Source organism: Leishmania major, chromosome 33 (assembly GCF_000002725.2).
Source record: "Leishmania major strain Friedlin complete genome, chromosome 33".
Taxonomy (NCBI): Eukaryota; Euglenozoa; class Kinetoplastea; order Trypanosomatida; family Trypanosomatidae; genus Leishmania; species Leishmania major.
This window is the reverse complement of record NC_007285.2, coordinates 605475-627633: the sequence shown is the minus strand read 5'-3', so window position 1 is coordinate 627633 and position 22159 is coordinate 605475. Positions and strand designations below refer to the sequence as shown.

The following is a 22159-nucleotide window of genomic DNA, read 5'->3' as shown; positions in this document are numbered from 1 at the left end:
AGGGTAAGGTGGTCAACGTGCTTCCGCTGCTTCGTGCCTGGGTCACGCACACACACTTGCAACGTTAGCCTTCTCTCCGTCTGTCTTCCACCGGTGTGTGGAGCAGGGCCTCGCTTACTCCTGTATTTATAATGTATCGCTCTCTTGTGTGTTTGCGTATGAGGGGCTAGTATATTCGGTGTTGCTCCCGCATGTGAGCAGCTCTGCGACAGCCGGAGGCTCAGCGCAGGCGTAGAAGACTTGACGCATCGATATGTCCACGAAGACAAGCAGAAGAAGAGCAAAAAAGGCGTAGGGTGAGTTGGCGGCACCACAGTGCACCGAATGAGAGCGGCCGCATGCGCAGTCATGAGGGGGAGGGGGTGAAGAGAAAGGAGGGAACACACGGAGAGAGAGAGAGAGGGTGCAGCGATGGCATGGGGGAGAAGAGAGAGAAACACAGATAGAGCGGGAGAGGCCACAGGAAGAGAGGAGCGCGTTGCGCTGCAGTTTTACCACAGCGCCGTGCCAAAAACTTGTCTCCTCTTCCACTTGCCCCCCCCCCCCACCATCCACGCAAGCACCGAGGCAGACGTGCGCACGGTGTGAGTTTTTCCTGTGCTGAGCAAGTGCCCGTGGCACGCGGAGGTGGCGAGAAGGCAAAACAAAGCGCGGCAACTGCACGCTTCGCATCTTCAAGAGACTTGTTCACCCGACATGTGAACATTTTGCTGTGGAAAACGCCGGCACACTCACCCCACACAAACGAACATGCATGCACAAAGGATATGTAGCGATCAAAGTTGGGAGAAGGCCAAGGCTTCGCCTCCCCTCTCCACACACGTCCATCTCCAGACCAAAAGCGCGAGGGTGAGGGACACGCGCGTGCGCCACAAGGGCATGGAGCCAGGGAAGTAAAGGACACGGCTGCGCCAGGTGCTTGACGAGCGGCCGCTTCTCCTAGCCCATGGCGCGATAGCAAGGGCAAGAAAGGCACCAAACAATGAACCGATCCGTTTGCACCACCGCGTGCTTGCGTCGTGGCTGTTGCTGTTGATCAATGCGAGCGGAACGCCTCGTAGGCTGGTACCTGAGCGTAGTGCAGCTCCAGATCGCGCTCCAGTGGCGCCTCAATGCTCAAGGCGCCCATGCCCCGCCGTTCCCACTCCGCAGCACGGAAGGCCTCGTCAGCATTGTACTTGTCACGCAGCTCAGGGTCGTTATGCAGGTCCATGATGAGGTGCTGACGGGCAAGTGCCTTGCGGTGCAGCGCGACGTAAGCTTCCCATCCCTCTCCCTCCACACCCGTCAGTGGCGCAGCCTCCCGCAACACGCCGTGTTGCTCCTCCAGCTGTGCCTCGTGCTTTGCCGTCAAATCCTCGATTTTGTGGGTGTCAACGTACGGGAAGTCATCTGCACCACCCTCGCCAAACTCCAGCCAATCCGTCGGGCGGCGCAGTGGCGGGTACTCGGCTTGCTGACTGCGCAGCTGAGGCACGTCAAGGCCGAAACCTGGCTCGTACCCCGCCAAAGGAGGGGTGAGAGAAGGGCGTCGGTAGTGGCCTGGCGGCTGCTCCGAATTGAGCAGCACAGCCTCCTCAAGCGCCTCCTCCAGGCCCAAATTTCGCATCTCCTCGAGCGCTTCGGACATGCGCGCGATGAGGCGCGAAAGGCGCTCGTCAAATTTCGCTTCCGATACAGCGGAGTAACGGTCGTATGCGTTAGCGATGCTGCGCTCCTGGTCGACGTCCTGCTGTCGCTTCCGCGCATCATTTACGTGGTTCTTCTCATGAATGTACTCCATGGCGGCTTGCGCCCATTTTTCCTCGTTGCCCACCTTACCGGCACTCGCCATGTACCCCGCGGCTGTCTGTTTCTTCTGGCAGAGCACCGCCGTGCGCACCGCCGCCAAGCAGGGTCGGGACAAGGTCCACATGATTGCCACTGCTACTGCTGCTGCGTGCGGCGCAGGGGAGGGGAGGAGAGGACAGACACTGCAGCGCTCTGCGAAATCAGCAAGAAAAAAGAATAAGAGAAGAGCCTGTCAGTGTCGGTGGCGTGAGCTGTAGAAGTACGAAGAGGGAGGCAGCTGCGATGCACAGAAACCGCCTCGGCAACTATGCCGCAAGGCGTACGCTAACCGAGATGAGTTAAGCGCGTCACAATAAGAAAGAGTGCAGCTTGAAACTTGTGCACCGGGTTTCACCACGCGCGCCACCTATCGTCGCGGGCGGCCTGGGAGGAGAGGGGGAAGGAAGGGAGCGCCAAACACACACGAACACCAAGAAAATCAGAAGATTGCGCAGACCACGACTGGGAATTCACGGAGGCTAACGTGATCCATTCAGAAAGTGTGGGGGTCGCGCGGTGCGACAGCGGGGCACAGGGAAGCGCGCAAGCATACACGCACTCACAGGTTTCAAACAACAACACAAAGCGAGCGACAACAAAATATGCGAGACACCGCAAAGGAGGAAAGAGAATGCAGGGAGAGAAGGAGTTAGAGTTCAAGGAGAATACAGTAGGGTTGTGTGCGTGTGTAAGCAATGGCTTTTGAGGATGCGCGAGCGCATTCGCCTTCGAGGTGCAGAGAGGGAGACACACACACACACACACACACACACGCTGGCATGTGCACAAGCCCCACCTCATCAACGTGTGGCAGCCCCTAGCATGGAGCAGACCTCACTCTAGGCTGCGATCAACAGCCCACGAAGGGCCGCGAGAGAGAGAGGGAGGAGCACGAACACACGTCGTTAGAACAACCCACGTAGGTTCCGGTCACTACTGCCGTGGAGGTGGAGGCCACCGAGTTGGTCGCCATTCCTCTCCTTCATGCGTACACCTGTTCCTGCTGACTCTTTTATTGAGGTGTTCAGTTTCTTCGGCGAGAGCCGAAATAAAGAGAGAAGGAACCGCCAATCGTGCACAGACACGTCAACTTTTCTCCAAACTGTGCTCACTTTGCCACACTAAAATGACTTACACGCTGCGCTACCCTCGGCCTGCCACAAGGCCCATCGCCTGATGCGAAGCAGCCATAGACAGGCGTTACGGCAATGAAGGCTCAGTTATAACAGCACGGCCTCCGCCTCATACTCTGCTCACCCCCACCTCACGGGTCGCCTCACAACCGCTCCCCCCATCATCCCGGTCGCCACCTGGCGCATCCCTCTCGGGGTGGCCCCGACGTTCCGCACCAGTGGGCAGTGCGAGGGCCGGGTGAGATAGGCTCCAGCCATGATGATACGCTGCCCATATGGGCTGGTACAAACGTGTTCGTTGTTGCAGGTCGCTCCGACGCAACGCTATCCAGAACCACACCGCCGACACCAATAGCGGTACATCGCTCTGACCTCCCCACATCGTAGGCACTTGGCCCTGCCACGGCCAGAAGCGGCTCGGCATTGGCAGGGGATAGAGGAGCGGCCTGGCTTTTCCCACGCAGCAGAGCGAGGATCGGACCCCAAGAGCACGCCGAGGCGCTACGCCATCATCAGGGCACATCCAAAAACAAATCAAGCTTTGACGCATGCAGCGCCAGATGAGCCCCGTTCCCCCGATGGACGACACACGACTTCACAAATGTGTCGACCGTCGCCGATAAGAGAGAGGGTGGGGGGAGGGGGGCAGACGGAAACGAACAGCAAAAAACGAAAGAAAAAAGGAGCAATAATAAAATACGTAGGCCTCAATCGCGGCTGCGCTTCACGGCCTCCCCCATTCTCACACACCGCCACTGCCCCCCCCCTCCCATCCGCTCTCTCTCTTGCCGCTCCTCTGATCTGCTTCTACGAAGGGTAGGAAGAAAAACAAAACAATACAACAGCAAATGAAGCGTCTGCGTCGGGGTGGGCTCGCAGTACGCTAGCGGGAGGGGATTGCAGGCGTGCGGGGGGGCACGTACCGAAGGAAAATGCTGCCCTTGAATAAACAGCACCACCACACCGTTTTCTTATGCAAATGCAGAAAGCAAAACAACACGAAAAAAAGACAGAGGAACGGTAGGATAAACAATCAGAGAACGAAAGACCACACCGGCAACACACGGGTACAACGCCCCCCTCCCCCCTTCACCCACATGGGTAGACGGCTACACGTCGAACGAGGACAACAACACTACAAAGGAATCAGCGAAATCGCCACTGGAATAGAGACACAGGGCAAAACAAAAAAGAGGAGGAAGGGAGGGGAGGGGAGGGTGTGCGAAAAAAAAAACGGAAGAAAAACATCTCTCAGCACGTCTATCACTTTATATATTTATATATCTCGTAGGAGGAGTACAGCCCCTCTCAAAAGGACGAAGAAAAATTAGAGAGCGGTATAACACCGCACGATCCGACTCAACCCCGCAACCCAGCCCAAGAACATATACGTCTAACATGAGCCATGTATGAGCAGTGAGCAGTCAAACCAAAGAAGCAAAGAAAAAGTGTCGAAGTAGAGGGGAGGGGGGGGGAGGAGAATCAAAGAAGGAAAGAGACAATGGATACTCTTGCGAAACAGATGACGAGAGGCACAAACACCATACAGCATCACCAACGGCGCATAGAAACCTTCCTCCCCCTTCTGTGCCTCTCTCTATCCACGCACACACACACATACATCCGCACACACACACACACACACGCACGCACACACCACAAACACACAAACACACGGTCATACAAACTGGCGCATACGGATGAACACGAGTGACAACAGAACAGAAAGAGCGAGGGTGAACCGCACGACAAACAGGGAAGAAACAAAGAAGAGAGCAAATAGATGATCAAGCGCAACGCAGCAGCCAGGGCAAATAAAAGGAAGAGGAAACGTGAAACAAAGCAGCAGCAGCGTAATGATCCCTTTTTTGGTGGGGTGGAGTGTGTGTGTGTGTGTGTGAGAAACACTTTTACCTTTCGTGTTCATCACGTTTCGTTGTTTTCTTTTTGTTCTGTTGTTTGTTCCCTTCATCTGTTTCTTCAACGGTAATCGCCTTTGAAAAGCATGATCAGCCCAAGCATCGAGTGCCGAGCACGATTGTGTCTTCCTCACCACGTCGGACTTCGCTTCCCTTCAGATCGTTGAACACATACACACACACACACACACACACACACACATCCATACAGAAGAGTAGAGGAAGGGAGACGAAAGAAGGGCGGCCGAGAGGCGAAGAGAGAAAAATGATAATATAATGTCAAGATGAGGAAGCGAGGGCGAGTAAACCAAGAGAAGAGACGAAGTGTCAGGAGATACCAACAAGCTGCTCAAAAAGGGGACAAGCACAGACACTATCACCACCGCAAACAGACACAGATACACACACACACACACACACACACAAACATATAAAAATAAATATACAAGCGTGCCCCACGAGAGACCTTCAAGAAGAATTTGAAAAGTAACGCATGTGAAGAGACACCACAACATAACCACCGAAGAGAGAGCTCGAGGGAAAGAAAGAGGTGGAGGCCAGTGATGTCCATATGAGGGGCAGATACGAAAAGAAGAGGGGGAGATGCGGACAAGGGGGCAGAAGCAAATCTGGTAAAACACACGACGGCTACACACGACCTTCCTGGACGCTCCGCTTTCTCAGGCTGTGTGTGTGTGTGTGTGTGTGTGTGTGTGTGTGCATGTGCGTGGAGGAGGGCGGGGGGATGTGACTTGAAGGAGGAGCAATCCCGCGTTGTCTTTCGTGCCTTACCTTCCTTTTTCTTGGTCGCTCCCCTTTGGGGTGTGGGGGCACACACCTCCATCAGCGTTGAGAGCAACATAAGGACACGGTGAAACGCGTTTACAATCTTTCATCACGTTGAAAAGTGAACATGCGAGAAAGAGACTTATAATTCTGAAAAAAAAAAAAACATAGAGGAAATAAAATTCAAAGTAACTTTATCATGATGCGGGGTGGGGGAGGCAAAAGGAGAGAGGGGGGAGGGTGGAGGACGACATCACTCATAAATACGATCAGGAATGCCATCATAACATACAGCAAAGAGCATATATGTATATATATGTATAGCGGCCCTCACGACAGAGGCAGGTGATGTCTTCGAGTGTCTTCGCTCTTTCGGTGGATGTGGATGTGTATGTGGGCTACACCCTTCTTTCTCATCTTACAGAGCGTTCCGCGTCTCCCGTCCATGCCTTACTTCTTTTCGCTACTGCTCTCTTGGGCGTGAATGTATACGTGAGCGTTCTAAGGAGTGGAGCCAAGGACAACCAAGACAGTGGCAGAGGAGGGCAAACTGCAAAGGAGGATGTCAGAGAGGTCGAAAAGTGGTTACAGCATTATTATGCAAGACAGGGTAACTTGCTGTCTTCCTCCCTCTCCCTCTTGCTGCGGCGCCTTCACCTCTGCTCCTGGACATCCGCTGCATCTGCGTTTGCACCCTCTCGCCCCTCTTTGTGTTGCACGTCACTCTCCGTACCTTACGCACGCACGTCAGTCGTTTCAGACCTGCTCACGGTCAAAATTGCCCTCTGCCACGTCCTCGGGAATGTTCTTCTCAATCGTCTGCTGCGCCGAGCGGCCCTCGCCCTCTGTAGCCACGCTCGGTGCGGCTACACTGGGGGTGTTGAAGGCGCTGTACATGGTCGTTGCCCGCATCGAGGATGGATGCTCATTGTGAAACTTGACACTCTCCTTGTAGATGGCGCGCTTCACATCCATTATCGTCTTCTGCTCGTTCTCGTCAAAGCGGAAGAGAGTGTAGCTGAGGTTATCATCCGCGTCGTCGTGCAGCTGCTCCAGGAACGGGTGACGCATCGCCTGCAGCACCGTGATTCGCCGCTTCGGGTTGAAGACCAGCATGTGGCGCAGCAGGTCGAGCGCCTCCGGTGACGCCTTCGGGTAGCGCTGGCGCCAGTCAGCTTGCGGTCGGTGACTCTTCTTCTTGAGGTACTTCTGCGCAGCAGACGATCCTACGGAGTTGATGTCTTCCTCAGACGGCGTACCGATCACATCGACTATCTTGTCCAGTTGGTTCACCCGGTCTTTCCCCTGGAAGAGCGGCCGAGAGCCGAGTAGCTCGCCGAGGATGCAGCCGATGCCCCACACATCAATCTGCACTGAGTAGTCCTTGTCCTCCATCACCAATTCCGGCGCACGGTACCAGCGCATCGTCACGTAGTCCGTCATGTACTCGCCCTGGTCGTTTTCCTCCTTCGCCAGGCCGAAGTCGCAAATCTTCAAGTCGCAGTTCGTGTTTACCAGAATGTTCGCCGGCGTAATATCACGGTGGATGACGCCGGCGCTGTGAATAATGTGCAGCGCACGCAGTGCCTGGTAGATGAAGAACTGAATGTGCGCCTCCGTCAGCTCCTGCCCGCTGCGCAGCACCTGTTTTAGGTCGGTTTCCATAATATCCATTACGATGTAGAAGTGGTCAAAGTTCTCCGGGTCCTTCGGGGTGAGGATGTTGCGCAGGCCAATGATGTTGTCGTCATTAAAGTGCGCCAGCAGCTTGATCTCGCGCAGAATGCGCTTCGCTAGAATAACTTCTTCAAAGATTTCCTTGTTCACGCGCTTCATGGCGACAAGGCGATTGTCGCTCTTGGTGTCACGCGCGCGAATCACAACGCCATAGGATCCGGCGCCGATGATGCGCTCCAGAAGGTAGCGGTCATCCAGGCGGCGGACCTCCGCCTGCAGCTCCGCTAGTGACTTGGTGGCCGGCATCTTTGCGTTGCACACTAAGCTTCAATGTACGATTCCGCGACCTTCAAACCTCAGCTACGCCCAAAAAGGGGACGGGGGAGGGGATGGGGGCAGGGAGGACAAAGATAAGAGCCGATTGTGCGTGCACACACACACACACACACACACACACACACACACACACTGAACACAAGCCAGTCAGCCGATTCGCGGCACGGCTGCGATGGCGGGAAGAAAAAAAAAGGTCCGCGCGTGTGCGTGTGTGGGCGGTGCTGGTGTTGGGAAGAGGCAAAGAAGCAAATCAACAAGTCGATGAATCGATCGAGCGAATAGATGGAATGGGCGGAGGGGGAGCGTCCGCGGGAGGCCCAGGTAGCACGGATGGGCGCAAACAAGTCTACAAATGTGGGTGTGCAGGTTTATGGAAGGGGGAGAGCGATGGAGTGCAGTGCGCCAGCGTGAGCCTGTGCGTGCGTGTATATTGAACAAGTAAAGGGGCAGGAAGTGGGGAGAAGGGTGGGGAGGCAAGCACGAAGAAAAGAAAGAGAAGGCAGCGTTGAGGATTCCTTCAGTGTTGGCGGGGATGTGTATGTGGGCGGGGTGGGGGAGGAGGTTGGAGGTCACGTATGATCGCCAGCGTGTGCGCAAGTGTGCGTAACACCGCCACGGGAGAGAGAAGCAGAGCACAACACTGCCCTCGAAAAGAAACGAAAGAACAAACACAGCACACAAGCGTGGCGCGTCGCGAGAGGGAGGCACCGAATCACCCAACGAAAGCACTAGAAAGGAAGGAGAGGGAGATGGGGATGGGAAGCGGCCCGTGATGCTGAAGCGAAAAAGGATGCTGTGGATGTCTCGGTGGTGACACCGTCCCTTCCAGCGGCTTGTATGAGTAAAGTTAGTGCGAGAAAACTTGCGTGTGTATCGAAAATCTGTACAGCGATGAAGGCTAAGGTGCGTAGTGGTCGGAAGTGGGCAGGTTGGGTGGGTTAGGGAAGAAGGGGGCTCGGCAATCGATAAAGATGAAACCAACTGTCCTTAGACAGGTGACGGGTTGTGCCGAGGAGTGAGGGGTGGAAGGGGAGAACGGGAGTGCGTACACGTTGTGCCCCCCTTAGTTTTCCTTTCCCTACATGCAACTGTGTCTTTGCTTTCTATTGCAACAGTTTACGGGCTGTAATGACACTGATGTAGTAGTGATGGCAGCGGTGGCGGGGACGCGGTGAGGAGACGAGCGCGGAACCAAGGCAATTTCTATGATGGTAGATGTTTATTCGTTGCCGTTCTCGATAATGCTCCCCCAGTGCGGGGGGGGGGTTGGGGAGAGGGTCAGGCAAGCCACACATCAGGGATATAAACAGGTAGAGAAGTAGTAGACGATATTTTTCGCTGCTTGAGGGTCAAACGATGCAAGGGAAAGATGTGGCACATCGAGTGGTAACTTGCGTTTCAGCGGCGACGGAGTATCGTTGGCGGTAGCTGGTGATTGCGACGCCCTCGAGATACGCACAGACCGAGCGCGCCGCCTTTTCAGCCCTCTCTTGCATTTTTTTGTTGGATCGATGGCAGCAGGTGCAGCAGCCGCGCTTGAAGGGCGAAAGAGTCGGTGTAGATTTCATCTCTTGCAGGGCACACATGCATCTTTACGCTCAGTTAATAGCTGTGCACTTTGTATCGCTTACAAGTCTTTTACGTAAGTGAATTGCACAGCCCCATATACCACGGTTTACGAGCGACACGTACACGCCATGCCTACACAGGTCACCACCAGCCACCGTCACGTCACAAAAATGCTCATTCGGTGCTTTCCGTGTGCTTGTGCGTGTGCCATGTGCCTCATGTGGCGATACGTGGCGCAGCTCTTGTGCTGCCATGGAGAGGACGCGACGCTTGCGTTCTTTTCATTTCATGACAGTACTCTAATCCGAGTCGCTTGATGTGTCTAGCGGAACGCGACGGACGGTGCTCCTCCGAGACGACGGCGGCAGCGTCACGGGAACTCTGTCTGGGCTGGCGCTCTTCTGGCGCAGCGTCTTCGTTGCTGTCTCCGCTGCGGCGAATGTCGCTGGCTGTGGTGGGGATGGCACTCGTGGGGCGGTTGTGGGTGCTGCAGTACTAGCAGAAGTCGACTTCGTCGTCTTTTCCGACGGGGAGCGGCGCTTCTTGGAAGTGGCGGTTATGCGTGTCTCCTCCTCCCCTGCATGCTTTGGGTCAGGAACTGAGGGCTGCGATGCCGCGGACTGGGCGCTGTACAACTGTGCCAGCGGCTGCGCGCCTTCCTCGTCGTCGTAGCCGTCGGTGCTGCTAAGGCTGCGGCGCGTTGGCGGAGGCGGCACCACTATTGCCTCTGCCTTGCTGCGGAGCGCGCCACGCTTGCTGCTGTGGCGATTGCTCTCAGCAGAAATTGACGGCCCCATCACTGGGGAGGTACGCGAGGAAGTGTGCGACTGGGAGCTCCTGTGCGCCTCCATCAGCGGCGCATCGTCGGTGTCCGCCGACTCGACCCTCGCACTCAAAGTGGGAGATGATTTTTGCCGGTGCTGCTGCGGCGGCGCCTGTGCCGCGCCGTCATCCTGGCGCTTCCGCTTCTTGCTGGGCTGCTCTGCTTGTGCCACAGTAGAAGCGCTTGGGGCCTCACCCCCGTAGACCTGTTCCTCTGCGGCTGACTCGCTCGCCACCTTGCGCTCCTTCTTGGACAAGTTCGCCTTCTGGGCAGGCGGCATGGCTGGCTGCGCTATGGGTTCTGCCGCAGAGGCCTCACGCGGCAAGCTGGGCTTCTTAACGTGCTGCTGCTGCTGATGCGGTTGGTGAGGCTTCGCTGGCGCCACACTCTTTATCATTTTGTCGGTGTTACCGTCAGCGCTGTTCTGATGACCATTGCTTGCAGCTGAGGAGAATTCTGCTCTGGCTGGTGGTGCAGCTGCTGACGCCACAGAGCCGCCGCGGGTCTCGCGGACAAGAACCACGGTGTACCGCTGTCCAGGGGTGACAACGATCGAGCCCTCGGCGTCAATGGGCAGAAGCACGTGGCCGGACTGCACCTCCCGCAGCCCCATCACAGGCGCAGAACAGCGGTTATTGTTGTGGGTGTTGGCGCTACTGTTGTTGCTGCTGCCGAAAGCGCACAACGGGTTGAAGGTGTTGCGTACATCCGACGGCAGCCGGATGGCTAGCTCATCCACGTAGATGATGGACATCAGGGTACGAGGAGAGAGAGAGAGGCAGACAGAGACACGTATGCATATAGATGCATATACAACGGCAAATCAACGCTGTAACGTACTTGGCTGCAAATGATCGCTTCACGCGCAATCACATATAGACTCGATGAATATATATTTTTAGCAAGCGCACCTGCTGAGAGGAAGGAGTGCCAAAGAGTAGGCGAGGAGAATGGCAAGAGTTTGATTGAGAACAGTGGTGAAAGCCATGAGATAGTGTGAGAGAGAGGTCGCACCGCTGTGCGCCTGTGCGACCGCGCTAGGACGACGATGCGGCACAAAAAAAAAACATAGTAATATACGTATATATATGTATAGATGCATATATACAAGTGTGTAGAGGAAGGCAACTGCTTTCCTCCCCATCTGGCGCATACATATACGACCACGAAAAAGTGTGCGTATGTGTGTGCATGGGATGGGAGGGGAGAGGAGGAAGCACAGCAGAAGAGCTAAATACGTGTTGCTCTTTTCTTCTTGGTGCGTGAGCGTTTCTTGTTGCCCCTTTCCCTGTGTCTGTCTAGTGGCTGGGGGGGGGTGGAAGAAGAAGGGGAGACGAAGTGACCAAGACATCACTCACGGATGGCTCACAACGTTACGAGATGCGACGCCACAGGGTACGCGCAGGGGGGAGTACGATAAGGCGTGCACGCTTAGAGTGCACACGAGATTCGCACCTCAAGTTTCTTGCTCGCCGCCTGTGACGTCACGTAGTACCCACGTTGCCGCCACGCACGAGCCTCCCTTCACCACCGTCACCAGAGATTCTCGAGAGTTCGCGTTAGACGGGCCAACGGCCTTGGTCATGCCACGGCAGCTTTGACGCATGGCGCCTGGCCCGTGCGACACCCTCGCTGGATGCACATAGGACGAGCTGGGTGTTGGCAACGACACCAACCCCGGGTGCGCCGGCTCGACCAGGCATCGCGTGTCGGCTGCCCTGCACCACACTGCATTCCCCGAGGGCCGTGGCAGCGTCGCCGTCCAGCCCTCCGCTCCTCCTACTGGCCCAGCCAGGCGGGCCTCCAGTTGCTGCGGATTCAGAATACCACGACTGCTGCCGTTGCAGCCATTCGTGAAAACCACGGTGGAGTAGAGCGTGTGATGAGGGTACGGAGACGTCGGAGAAGCAGCAGCGGTAGCATATGACGGCGTCACAACGGCACTATTTGAGGCAGCGTAGCTAAGCCGCGGCAGCAGCACTGCCCGTAATCGCCGGTGCAGTTCTTCGGCAAACCACTGCCCTGTGTGGGTGGCGCAGTGGTTGCCCAGGCTGGGGTGCAGCCACAGCGCATCGAGGCCGTCGAGAAGGAGCAGTCGCTGCCGCTGCAGCCGCCAGGTGCGCTGTGGAAGTTTTCCACAGGAGGGAGAAACCGATGAAGAGGAAGACACCGCGGTGCGTGGAGAGCGACGCCGCTTCTGCCCTCGCGCTGTCGTGGTCGAAGAACTGCGGGACAACTGCAGTGATGAGGGTTGCTGCTGCGACGCTACGAGAGGTACAGGAGGAACGATAGAGGGGGCTGCATCTGCGAAGGCCGCGCCCGCGGATGGCGCCAATGCTGCATTGCTGCCGAGGTGCTCGAGGAAGGCGAGGAGCTCATTGGGGGAGTGCACCACACGGAAGTGGATGTGCTGCTCGGCGTAGTCTCTCTGCTGCTGCCGCCGGTGCGTCGATGCATGCCAGTGCGCAGGCCCGGTAACAAAGGCCTCTCCTTGCCTATCTAGGGTTGAAGATGAGTCAAAGGGTGCAACAAGCTCCTCCACCCAACTGCGCACATCGGGTGACAGCAGCGAGGGCGACGGCGGCGGTGCTGTGAGCTGGTGCGTCGCGCTGCCAGCACCCGCCCCGCTCACCAGACACACATAAAGATCCCATTCCTCCATCGCAGTCACAGGCGAGGCACCGGCTGAGTCTGCCCAAGTGTCGGCGACCTCCCCCTCACCGCACAGGCCTTCATCGTCCTTATTTGCTTGTGCCTCATCATCATACGTGCGCGTGGATCGCGGCGTCTCCACTGCCCACTTCGACACCCGCTCTAGCTCGTCATGGTACCACTGCCGGTACATCGTCATGCGCCGCACATAGGCCGCGCCAACACGGCGAAGTAGCCACGACTTGCCGGACAGGGGCGGTCCGTAGAGCTCGTGAAGACCACCAACAGGGAGGCCACCGATGGCCGACTCGGTGCCGCTCCTGGCGTCGCTGCCAGAGATACCTCCACATACACCCGCCACGCTGAGGAGAGAGTCGAGCCCACGAACAGAGGTGGAGAGGTTCTGCCACGGGGAAAAGGCACCGTAGACGTCTTGCAGCGGCGCCACAGACAGCCGCATACGTAGTATGCGCTCCCGCGCCGCTGCGTCGGCCATGGCTTCCCACGCAGCGGCTGCTCTCTGAATCCGCACCCACACGAAGCGCGTGACCGTGCGTACGCAGGTCGAGTGCAGTCGGTGAGGAGATAAGGGCCATACACCCAAACCCGAACGAAGGGCGTGCGGCACGTTGTGTGCCCGTGTAGGAAAGACGCCTTCGCAACTTGTGCAGGTGAGTGAGACGTAGAGCTGGGGTGTTGCATGCGTATGGCAAGAGTAGCGGAGGAGCGAGAAAGAAGCGGAATCAAGTGCAAAGGGCGCAAATCGCGCACGTGTGCTTAGAAGGAGGGGAGAAGCTCATCCGAGCAACAGCGGCTTGCACGCTTGTGCATCAGTGGGGGGGGGCGAGTAAAAGAAGCGAAGAGAGAAGACGAGGAGGGCCGGCACTGTTCTCCTGCAGTGCCTTGAATACCGTTGCTGATGCACTGTTTTGCAGCAGCAGCGCAAGCGCCACCTTTATGAGCAAGTTGCTGAGTAAGTTGAAGGTGTCAGCAAAAAAATCATGAAAGCTGAGGAAACTTCTTGTGGGAAGCACAGTAGCTCCCTTAGGCGTAGTACACATACACGTTGATGTTGCGCGCACATGTGCACGCACGCGCAAGCGAGGCAGTGCGCCCACCGTTTGAGACGTGTCGGAAAATGAGTGCCGGGATATCAGTGAGAAAACAAAGTGTGCAGTAGCGCATCCAGTGATAAGAAAAGGAATACTGTGCAGGGGGAGGAGGGAAGGGAAACATGTGCGCCATCTTAACGTAATGCCCATGCCCCGTACAGAGCAGCAGCACAAAATGAGCACCTTCTCAGCTGAAGCATGGCGTAGAAGGGAGGGGAGTAGGGACGACCAACGAAAGGGAGCAAAGATAAAGGGAGACACCACAGCGGACTCATCACTTACACACACATACACACACACACACAAACGCGGAAACACATGCATGCCGCCCCGCCTCTCCTTTTTGTCACTTGATATATATTTTTTTCATCGAATCTCTTTTCTGTGAAGAACGCCACTTCCACCTCCGACTCGGTCGTACACTTCTAATGCAACACGCGCCACTACGTAGGCGCTTAACGAGGGGTAGGGCCATACTTGATACGCGACCTGCCAGTCCAGCTGTCCAAACAGGCCGCCACCGAGCAAGACGGCGGCCAAGGCAAAACAGCGAGTCAGCTGCGCAGCGTTCTCGGATGCGTATCCAGGAACAGCGAGCATGTCCTCCGTGCGCGAACCTACATCACCACAGTGCTCGTTCACCTCTGGGTCGTCAAGGGGTGCGTCATGTAATGGGACTGCGGCTGGGGCGGTAAAGAGGTCCACCGCTGTACTCATGACCGGCTGCTTCTGACGATCACGCTGCAGCGAGGTCGTGAGGAGCGTTACCCACGTCGAAATAGGGAGGGGCCATGTTAGGGCGACAGCAAGTGCGGAGACAAGGGTCATGCCCGCTCGCGAGACGGGCAGCACCGGTGCACCCAGTAGAAAGAAGATAACACACCAGGCGACCGCATCTTCAAAGAAGCGCACAGGGGCGCTTCTGGCCGCGAGCCGTTGGTGCTGTGCTTTCTGGTGGGCTGATGGCATTCGGATGGACGCGATGATGAGATGAGGGCCTCCGAAGCCAGTGTGAGGGTGTACCTTGGCGCGAACGTACGGCCCGTGCGTGTGCAAGACGTGCGGGCTTTTGGAGCTAAAGGGGGACAAGTGGGAAGGGTAGTCGAGAGGCAGACCAAGGACAACACAAAGGATTTCTCAGGAGAGCACGCTGAAAGGAGAAAGAGGTGGGAGGAGTGAGAAGACCCATGCCAGAGTCACGGCACGCTTCCGAGCGACGGAGGGTCGTCGCGTGGCATACACGCGCACACGCGTCCGCGCGCGGAGATGACGAAGGTCGCACTGCTTTGCGCAGTAAAACACTGCCTTTGCCTGCACCTCGGCTTTGGGGTTTTGTAGCAGGAGGAGACCGTCTTCGCGGCCGCCACTGTAGCCTCTATACTGTGCTCGCCATGTAGGAGAATAATGAGTTTCTGACGCAGAGCACAGAGCATGTCCGCGCGCGCGAGGCTTTCGTGCGGGGCACGGTGCGCACCCAGCAGCGGCGTATGTCGTGCCAGGAGAGCCGGAGGTGTGGCGTAGAGGTCGACATCGTGCAAAGAGGGCAGATAGTCGCTTTTTCGTGCCGCTGTGGTGCTCGCCATCCCTACTGAGTCAAACGCCCCGGCACGCCCTCGCTGCAATGACGGCAGCCGACTCATCGGCTCCGGTGAGGCGTGGCAGTGCGCACTGCGCGAGCGGATTCGTAAAAGGTGGTCTGGCGCCGTTGCTGCAATGGGCTGCCGCAACCGCTACCGTAACGACAGCAGAGGCAACGGTGTCATACTGTTGGCGGCAGACGCCGCCGTAGCCCCAACCGCGGCCGCTGCAGCGCGGCTCGAGGGCATAGGCCTAGACGCTGGGCCACTGATGCGCTTCTCAGTAGAACTACCCGGGTGCGAGGAGCCAGGATGCGGCGAAAAGAGCTGATGTCGCGCAGGTGACCGAGGCGAGCAAAGGGATGGGGCGGCTCGCGTATCATCTTCTGCATGACTGAGGCACAACAAACCCCGGTGAGCGCGTCCATATCCGCAATCGCGGCCTCCACCGTCGTCGCGACCCACTTTGCGGTGAAGTGACGCGTCATCGTGATCAGCAAGTCGATTTTTCTTCGCAGCAAGACGCTGCGCATGCTTTCGGTGCACTCCGTTAGGTGCAACATGGCAGATATTATCCCGTGAAGGTCAACTTCAGCGTTGAGAATGCGCAACCACCGGTACACCGAGATATTAAGGCGCGCGGTTTTGAGGGTGTCCTCATCTGCTTCGGCGGATATCAGCGTCAGGCACCCACTGAATCTGTCACACACACCTGCCTTGTTGCGCTGCCGTTCAGTGAGGCGCTGTGGTTAGAGGAAGCGATGATCATGCCCACCTCGGGCTGCTTCGCGTACCCGAGGGCACCCTCTATCACGCCGCACCGCAGGTGCCACGGCAGGCCCAGCTTGGTGCCACACACTGCGAAGAGCAGCGCGAAGCCTGAGGTGAGCGGCGACGGTTGCGTGGTTGCTACAACACGTGCACTGCGCTGCAGCCCGTGCGAGGCGCTTTACCAGTGGAGCTGATAGAGCGGGATAACGCTCACAGCACGTCTGCCCCGCAAAAGCTCTCATCCACATCCTCGCATGTCGGCCGTGCCGCCAGTGGAATTTCAATAATCTCCGGCAGGCACTGGAGTGACCAGCCCGGATAGAGGTTCTGTTTTTCGACTTCATTCACCTCATCCGCGGCGGGGTAGCACACCTCGTTCCCTTTTGTGTGACGCGGACCCTGCCGCCAGTGGTGCTGGTGCGCTGTCCCCGCAGCAACATCGCGGGAGCGTTCTTGTGGAGCAGCTGCCTCTCACTCACATTTTCACCGCCACTGTAGGGCCGCGCAACGTGCTGCTCATTGACAGTCAGAAGCAACTCTTCGAACATGTCAGGTCTGAAGGTGACGCCGCACAGGGTGGGGTTGAACATCGGGTAGCCGCCGCTCTCACCGGGGGTTTCTCCCGCTACCGAAGAACGGCCGGCATCGGCTGTTGTGAGGCGGTTGGCGGACGCCAACGGGGCAGCGCTGCTTTCTGTTTCCCAATGCGGCACAGGAGCAGCACCCTCCATGTCGCTGCAGTTGCCGCCCGGCGCGACCACACTAATCCCATTCCTGTTGTCTCGGTGCTGCAGCTACTGTTGTTTGCATTGCTCGTATCCGTAGGGGTAGCAGTGAAGGCGCCCTTCACCACACGCCGCGGGAAATCGGGCAGCAGCGCCCCGACCACCTCGCACTCAGGGTCTACGAAGGCACGCAAGCGACAACGCGTGGAGGTGGCGCCTATAGTGCCGCCAAGACTCGCTTCGCCCAGCGCATCATCCGCTTCTGCCTCCTTGCATTCATCAGACGTCCTCTTGTGTCCAGCACTGGCAAGGCTTCAGTCTTCAGCCATTGAGAGCTTGTCATTGCCGCCAGGCTGCGATGCCTCGGCGTTGTAATCATCACGTGGCGGCGTCTTGAAGTACCCCCTGCCACCACTTCCAGTCGTCTCCGCCTGTGGCGCGGCAGCGACTGCGCTTTCGGCTGGCAAACCATGATGCGCTGCTTCAACTGCAGGATAAGCTAGTTGAGACCCGTTGCCCGCTGCACGCACCCACTTTCAGAAAGGTGAATTTCCTTTCGTGACACCGACGCCGCTTGCCAGGACAACGGAGTGTCCCACTGATAAAGGCGGCTGGCGCGATCAACAACGTACATCCCCGCGTCGGCGCCGATGGTCGGGGTGCGCTGCGGCCCGCCGTCGCGCGCGAAAAAGGCCGCATTGCCTACCTGCCGCTGGCAGCAAGTTCCTGAAGGCCAATCCGATCGCACCCGCCTTCCGCAGTGCCTGTGAGCGGCGTTGGGTCGCCGTGAAAGACGTATATTTGCCGACCGCCCCACGCTCTGCTGGCGCTTCCCGGATGCTGTTGTGAGGTGCGAGTATCAAAGCCAAGCACCGAGGCCGCGCCGGCGTACTACTCCTTGCACGACAGCGAAGATTCCAGTTGCTGTAGCAGCGATCAACCGACAGACTCCTCCTCCAGCACATTACCCATGCCTTCGACCTCTGTGGCACAACTTGCTGCAGCCGGCATACCCCCCCCCCCCCCGCTGCCGCTGCTGAGCTGAGCTGCCCGCTGGAGAGGAGCCCGGCCGCCGCCTCTCCTCTTCCACCCGAAACGCCGTCCAACAACCGTATCAGACGCAGCGTTGCGCATAGGCTGCAAAAAGAGTGCCATAACATCCCCACTGCATTCCACCCCTGCCACGGAACACTAACCAGGGACAACGATATGCACGGCACCGGAGCCCCCGACACCTCCATCCCAAGCGTCAGCAGCACACAAAATTGTGATGGTGTTGCGCTCACTACTGCGCGCAGCGCAGCAGGCATATGCCACTAGCAGCATCATAGCGGCACTTGCTGGTACAACGCACCAGGTGCCGGGAGAATGGAGCCCCTCCTCGAGATCAGACACCCACGCCGCCACTATCTCTACCATGGCATCAGGGAGCTCATACACGAAGGCGCCACATGGCTTCTCAAACTGCCTATGGTGGTTCTCCGGCCCCCATTCCCGACGGAGAATGGTGCAGAAGCCAGCGTTGCGCGTGCTTGCTGCGGCGGCGTTCTGGAACGAGGCGCCCGTGCTTCGGTCAGCACTGCTGCCGCTCAGGCCAGAGAATTGCCGCAGGCCTGCAGCGCCATCATAACCCAGCGTCGAAGGCGCAGTCGAGGGTCAATCCATCGTGGATGCTGCTGGGCTTGCATGCCGGCGCGCGGCACCAGACACCAGGGGCGCCTCATCGCCACTGGCTGCAAGGAAGACACTTTGCCGTAGGCGCCGCGACGAGGGCGGCAGCGCATCTTTCTCAGCGGCAACGGGAGATGATGCGTCCGCAGAGGAGCTCCTCGGCGAAGACGACGTGGGAAACGACAGTGCTGACATGCGTGCCTGCACTCTTGCTACTGCACCTGCGTCGGTGTACGCACCTGGCTCACTGCTTCGCAGCGTTAGAGTGGTAAAAATGCTCTTCTTGCCGTCTACTTGCGTGACGTACCGCTGATGTACCTCCCGTGCCGCAGCTGTGTCACTGCACATTTTGCATACCAGTAAGTACACAGCCAAGAGTATGGAGCTGCTCTACGGTTGAAAGCGCTGCCCCATGAGAGGAGTGTGTCATGTTGGAGTCCTTCATGTACGTGAGCTTGCATGGCAGCTAAAGAATGGGTGGTTAAGGCACAAGAAAGAAAACAGAGAAAGAGCAGTAGCAGTTCATGTGGACGCCGCCTCGCTACTTTTCCTTTGCCGAATAGCAGCAGTCGGCGCGGCAGCGTCACTGAACGCGAAAACACACACAAAGAGAAAGGGAGTCGAAACACAGATTCGGCTCTGCGCAAGCGCGTATGGGGGAGAACACGGGGGTTTCAAGGAAACAACTCTTTAAGCGAGCACAGGCAACAGAGAATATGACGTAGGCTAGGACAAGGGGTGTTGATGGGAAAAGACGGACTGAGCCACTAGCAACAAGGATGCAAAAAGGGGCGCCGATGCCGAGCGCGAAGCCGGCAGAAGTGGCATGAATTAAGGTAAGAAGGCTCAGTAGGCTCCTTGGAAAGATAAGAGCCAATAAAGGGGAGGGTGAGGGGAAGAAAAGCCATCGGCTCACTCTCCACCTTTTCCCCTTTCGGTTTGGAAGTGAACGCACGGAGAAGCGCGCAGCCGCCCTGCTCTGTCGCACAAAACAGAGCGGTGAATCTTCGTTTTCGTTCTCTGCCGTGCTTGGATGTTCGTTGTACCCCAAGGGCGGAGAAAAGCGGGCAGACAGCTTCGGAGAGGCCCTCTAGCCGTGCTGAACACACAAGGCGAGGCTGCAAGAGATGGTGTAGACATGCGGGTAGCAAGAGAAAAGCGGGAGAGCGTGAGGCAGAAGAAAATAGGAATCATCGTATACTATGGAGAGAGGGCATGTTTTGGAGGAGATGGCTGCTCTTCCTTTTTGTGCGTACCGCGCGTCATTGAGACAGCAGATATGCTCACGACACAACTATCGCTCCAGTGGGTGCTTGCCGTGACAAGAACGCTTGTGATGTCTTTTATCCGATTTCGATCTTATCGTGTCAAACAAGCGCCCTGGTCAACACGGTTCCGCCGTTGAGCGGAAAGAGGAAGAAGCGAATGTAAATCAAACAACCTCAGGGAGATCCGGTGACTTGAGCAGATGACCTGCAACATCCCTCAAGACCCCTTACAAGATCTCCGCATGGCAAAGGAGAATATGCACAACGCCACCCACGGATGCAAACCACCAGCTTCACCAAACACTCGTCACGCTTCTACTCACTGCAAGAACAACTGAGACTGTATCAAATGTGCGAGGAAGAAGCAGCCGACAGACGCTCAAAAATAATATCCGCACTCATCCCAGTGTAGGGGAAAAAAGGATAGCGGTAACTGTGAAGGTATGTGAGCGAAAGAGAGAAACAAAAAGAGATGTAGGTACAGCTGTATGGTATGTACTCGATGAGAGCAGCTTTAGACGACAACGAAGACGCGAGGTTCACGTGTCCAGCTCATACCACTCACTGTATGACTGGCTTACCCGTGTCATCGTCTTGCCTGCGATGAGGCTTCTGTGCAGCGGTGTCAAAATAGAGAGGTCGCTTGGCATACATCTGGTTCACTAAAGCCATCCGCTGTAGCTGACGCAGCTTATCGCGCCCTTCTGTTGCCAAAAACTTCCTCTGCTCTTCTTCAGAGAGCTTTGCAAGTGCGGCAAAGTCGTCCTTGACGTGCTGGACGAAGTACTGGCGAAAGTTGTAGTCGCGAAATCTGCGGGCCGTCCGGATCATCTGTCCGCGAAGGCGGTCAACTGACTCCTGCACCGTCTTGGCAGCTGCCGACATACTGCTTTTCCCGCCGTTCGTTTTTCTGTTTTGGTGCACAAATAATGTGGACGATGCAAGAGCGCTGGGGTACGCTGTTGTCAAACTTATGTGCGCAAGAGACCTTCGCAACGGCAATAGTGCTGTGAAGCAGAGGCAATGTAGTGTTATTCTCAGGAAAACCATGCGCAAGCAAACCCCAAAGCGGAGAGCGAAGCAGCACGATCACGCAAAAGGCAGCACGAAAGAAGCGAAAGTTCCACAGAATCATCTTATAAACGCGTCGCAGAACGCCCATACTCAGTGCGCCATCGCGGTGTCGCCAAGCCACTTCTAATGCGTAACCCTTTGAGTCGCCTGTCTCACGAGGAGGCACAAGAGCAGTGGCCTAACGGAGAGAAGTGCTCACGGTGATTTGGATCCTCAGAAGAAGCAAAAAAAAGAAGGACGAAGTGCCCGAGTCTTGTGCCAGACACTCTCTGATTGAACCTTTTCTTCCATTTCAAAGGGCATTAACAGCATTAACCGTTGCCATCAAGAGGGTGCCTACACTGCCGCACACACGTAACCCCCTGTCAGATAAACACACAAGCTCTCGCCTGCAAACTACAAGAGATTCGGGAAGCGCCTCTGTGAAACGCAGAGCCAGTGCTGCGCTAAAGGGATCCTCCTATGTCATGCGAGCCTCATCACGCAAGTACTCACCAACATCGGCCTCATGAAAAAGCACTTGTGAGTTCATTTCGCACTTTCGGCATTCCAGCGTGCTTTGGGCCGCGACACCGAAACCTAATGGGATATCGCCCATTGAAAAGACGGCGACCTTTTGGTACTTCGGTGTCGACTCGGTGATACGGCCAAGGCCTGCGCGACTGACGTTTCCACCGTACAGGAATTTCTGCTCTTGGTTCGGCTTTACCCAAATCTTGAAGAGTGAGTACTGCGCGATGTACTCTAGCGCTGTCACCTGAATGCGTACGTTTCCGTTGTGAGTAACCTTGGCGAATAAAACGCCGATACCCATTAGATTTGTCTTGGACACACAGCTCGCAAGCTTTGCGAGACGCAAAGGCATGTACCATATACGATTCTTGTGGAGGCGAAAGACGTGCTCCTCCTCGCCTTTTCGCTCTAGCAAGTGCGTTGTGTTGGCCCCGATGTACTGTGCAAGCTTGTCAAAGAGCTTTTTCGTCTCGTCATCTGTGAGAGGCCTCATTTTTTCAAATGCCAGGGAGAGTAGACGGCTTCTTCACGCGTAAATGAGTGATGACAAATAGGCGCAACAGTTACCGAGTTACACCGCAGTCGACAGCTTTGACGGTAGCGGAGAGCAAATTGTAGGTTATGCAAAGACAATGACGTTGCCAAGAGAAAGGGGCAATGAAAAGTGGGGAGCACGAAGAAGAATAACTAACTAGAAACTCGTTCGACGATACGGCACAGATG

General features: G+C 56.7%; 6 protein-coding genes across 6 annotated transcripts; all 6 read right to left on the bottom strand.

Annotated features, from left to right (window-relative positions):
- Positions 1-1036: 1036 nt before the first annotated feature.
- On the bottom strand, positions 1037-1915 carry LMJF_33_1390 (conserved hypothetical protein; the record flags this gene model as incomplete). The annotated part of the gene is made up of 1 exon (XM_001685848.1): positions 1037-1915. One exon carries the CDS (start codon positions 1913-1915, stop codon positions 1037-1039), a length of 879 nt encoding a protein of 292 aa, XP_001685900.1.
- Positions 1916-6424: 4509 nt separating this feature from the next.
- MPK11 (putative mitogen activated protein kinase) lies at positions 6425-7651 on the bottom strand (the record flags this gene model as incomplete). The annotated part of the gene is made up of 1 exon (XM_001685847.1): positions 6425-7651. One exon carries the CDS (start codon positions 7649-7651, stop codon positions 6425-6427), a length of 1227 nt encoding a protein of 408 aa, XP_001685899.1.
- Positions 7652-9549: 1898 nt separating this feature from the next.
- On the bottom strand, positions 9550-10827 carry LMJF_33_1370 (conserved hypothetical protein; the record flags this gene model as incomplete). Its single annotated transcript, XM_001685846.1, has 1 exon — positions 9550-10827. One exon carries the CDS (start codon positions 10825-10827, stop codon positions 9550-9552), a length of 1278 nt encoding a protein of 425 aa, XP_001685898.1.
- Positions 10828-11529: 702 nt separating this feature from the next.
- Positions 11530-12924, bottom strand: LMJF_33_1360 (conserved hypothetical protein; the record flags this gene model as incomplete). The annotated part of the gene is made up of 1 exon (XM_001685845.1): positions 11530-12924. One exon carries the CDS (start codon positions 12922-12924, stop codon positions 11530-11532), a length of 1395 nt encoding a protein of 464 aa, XP_001685897.1.
- A 7486-nt stretch (positions 12925-20410) lies between these two features.
- Positions 20411-20899, bottom strand: LMJF_33_1355 (conserved hypothetical protein; the record flags this gene model as incomplete). The annotated part of the gene is made up of 1 exon (XM_001685844.1): positions 20411-20899. The coding sequence occupies one exon, from the start codon at positions 20897-20899 to the stop codon at positions 20411-20413; it is 489 nt and encodes a 162-aa protein (XP_001685896.1).
- A 484-nt stretch (positions 20900-21383) lies between these two features.
- On the bottom strand, positions 21384-21929 carry LMJF_33_1350 (conserved hypothetical protein; the record flags this gene model as incomplete). The annotated part of the gene is made up of 1 exon (XM_001685843.1): positions 21384-21929. The coding sequence occupies one exon, from the start codon at positions 21927-21929 to the stop codon at positions 21384-21386; it is 546 nt and encodes a 181-aa protein (XP_001685895.1).
- Positions 21930-22159: the final 230 nt, after the last annotated feature.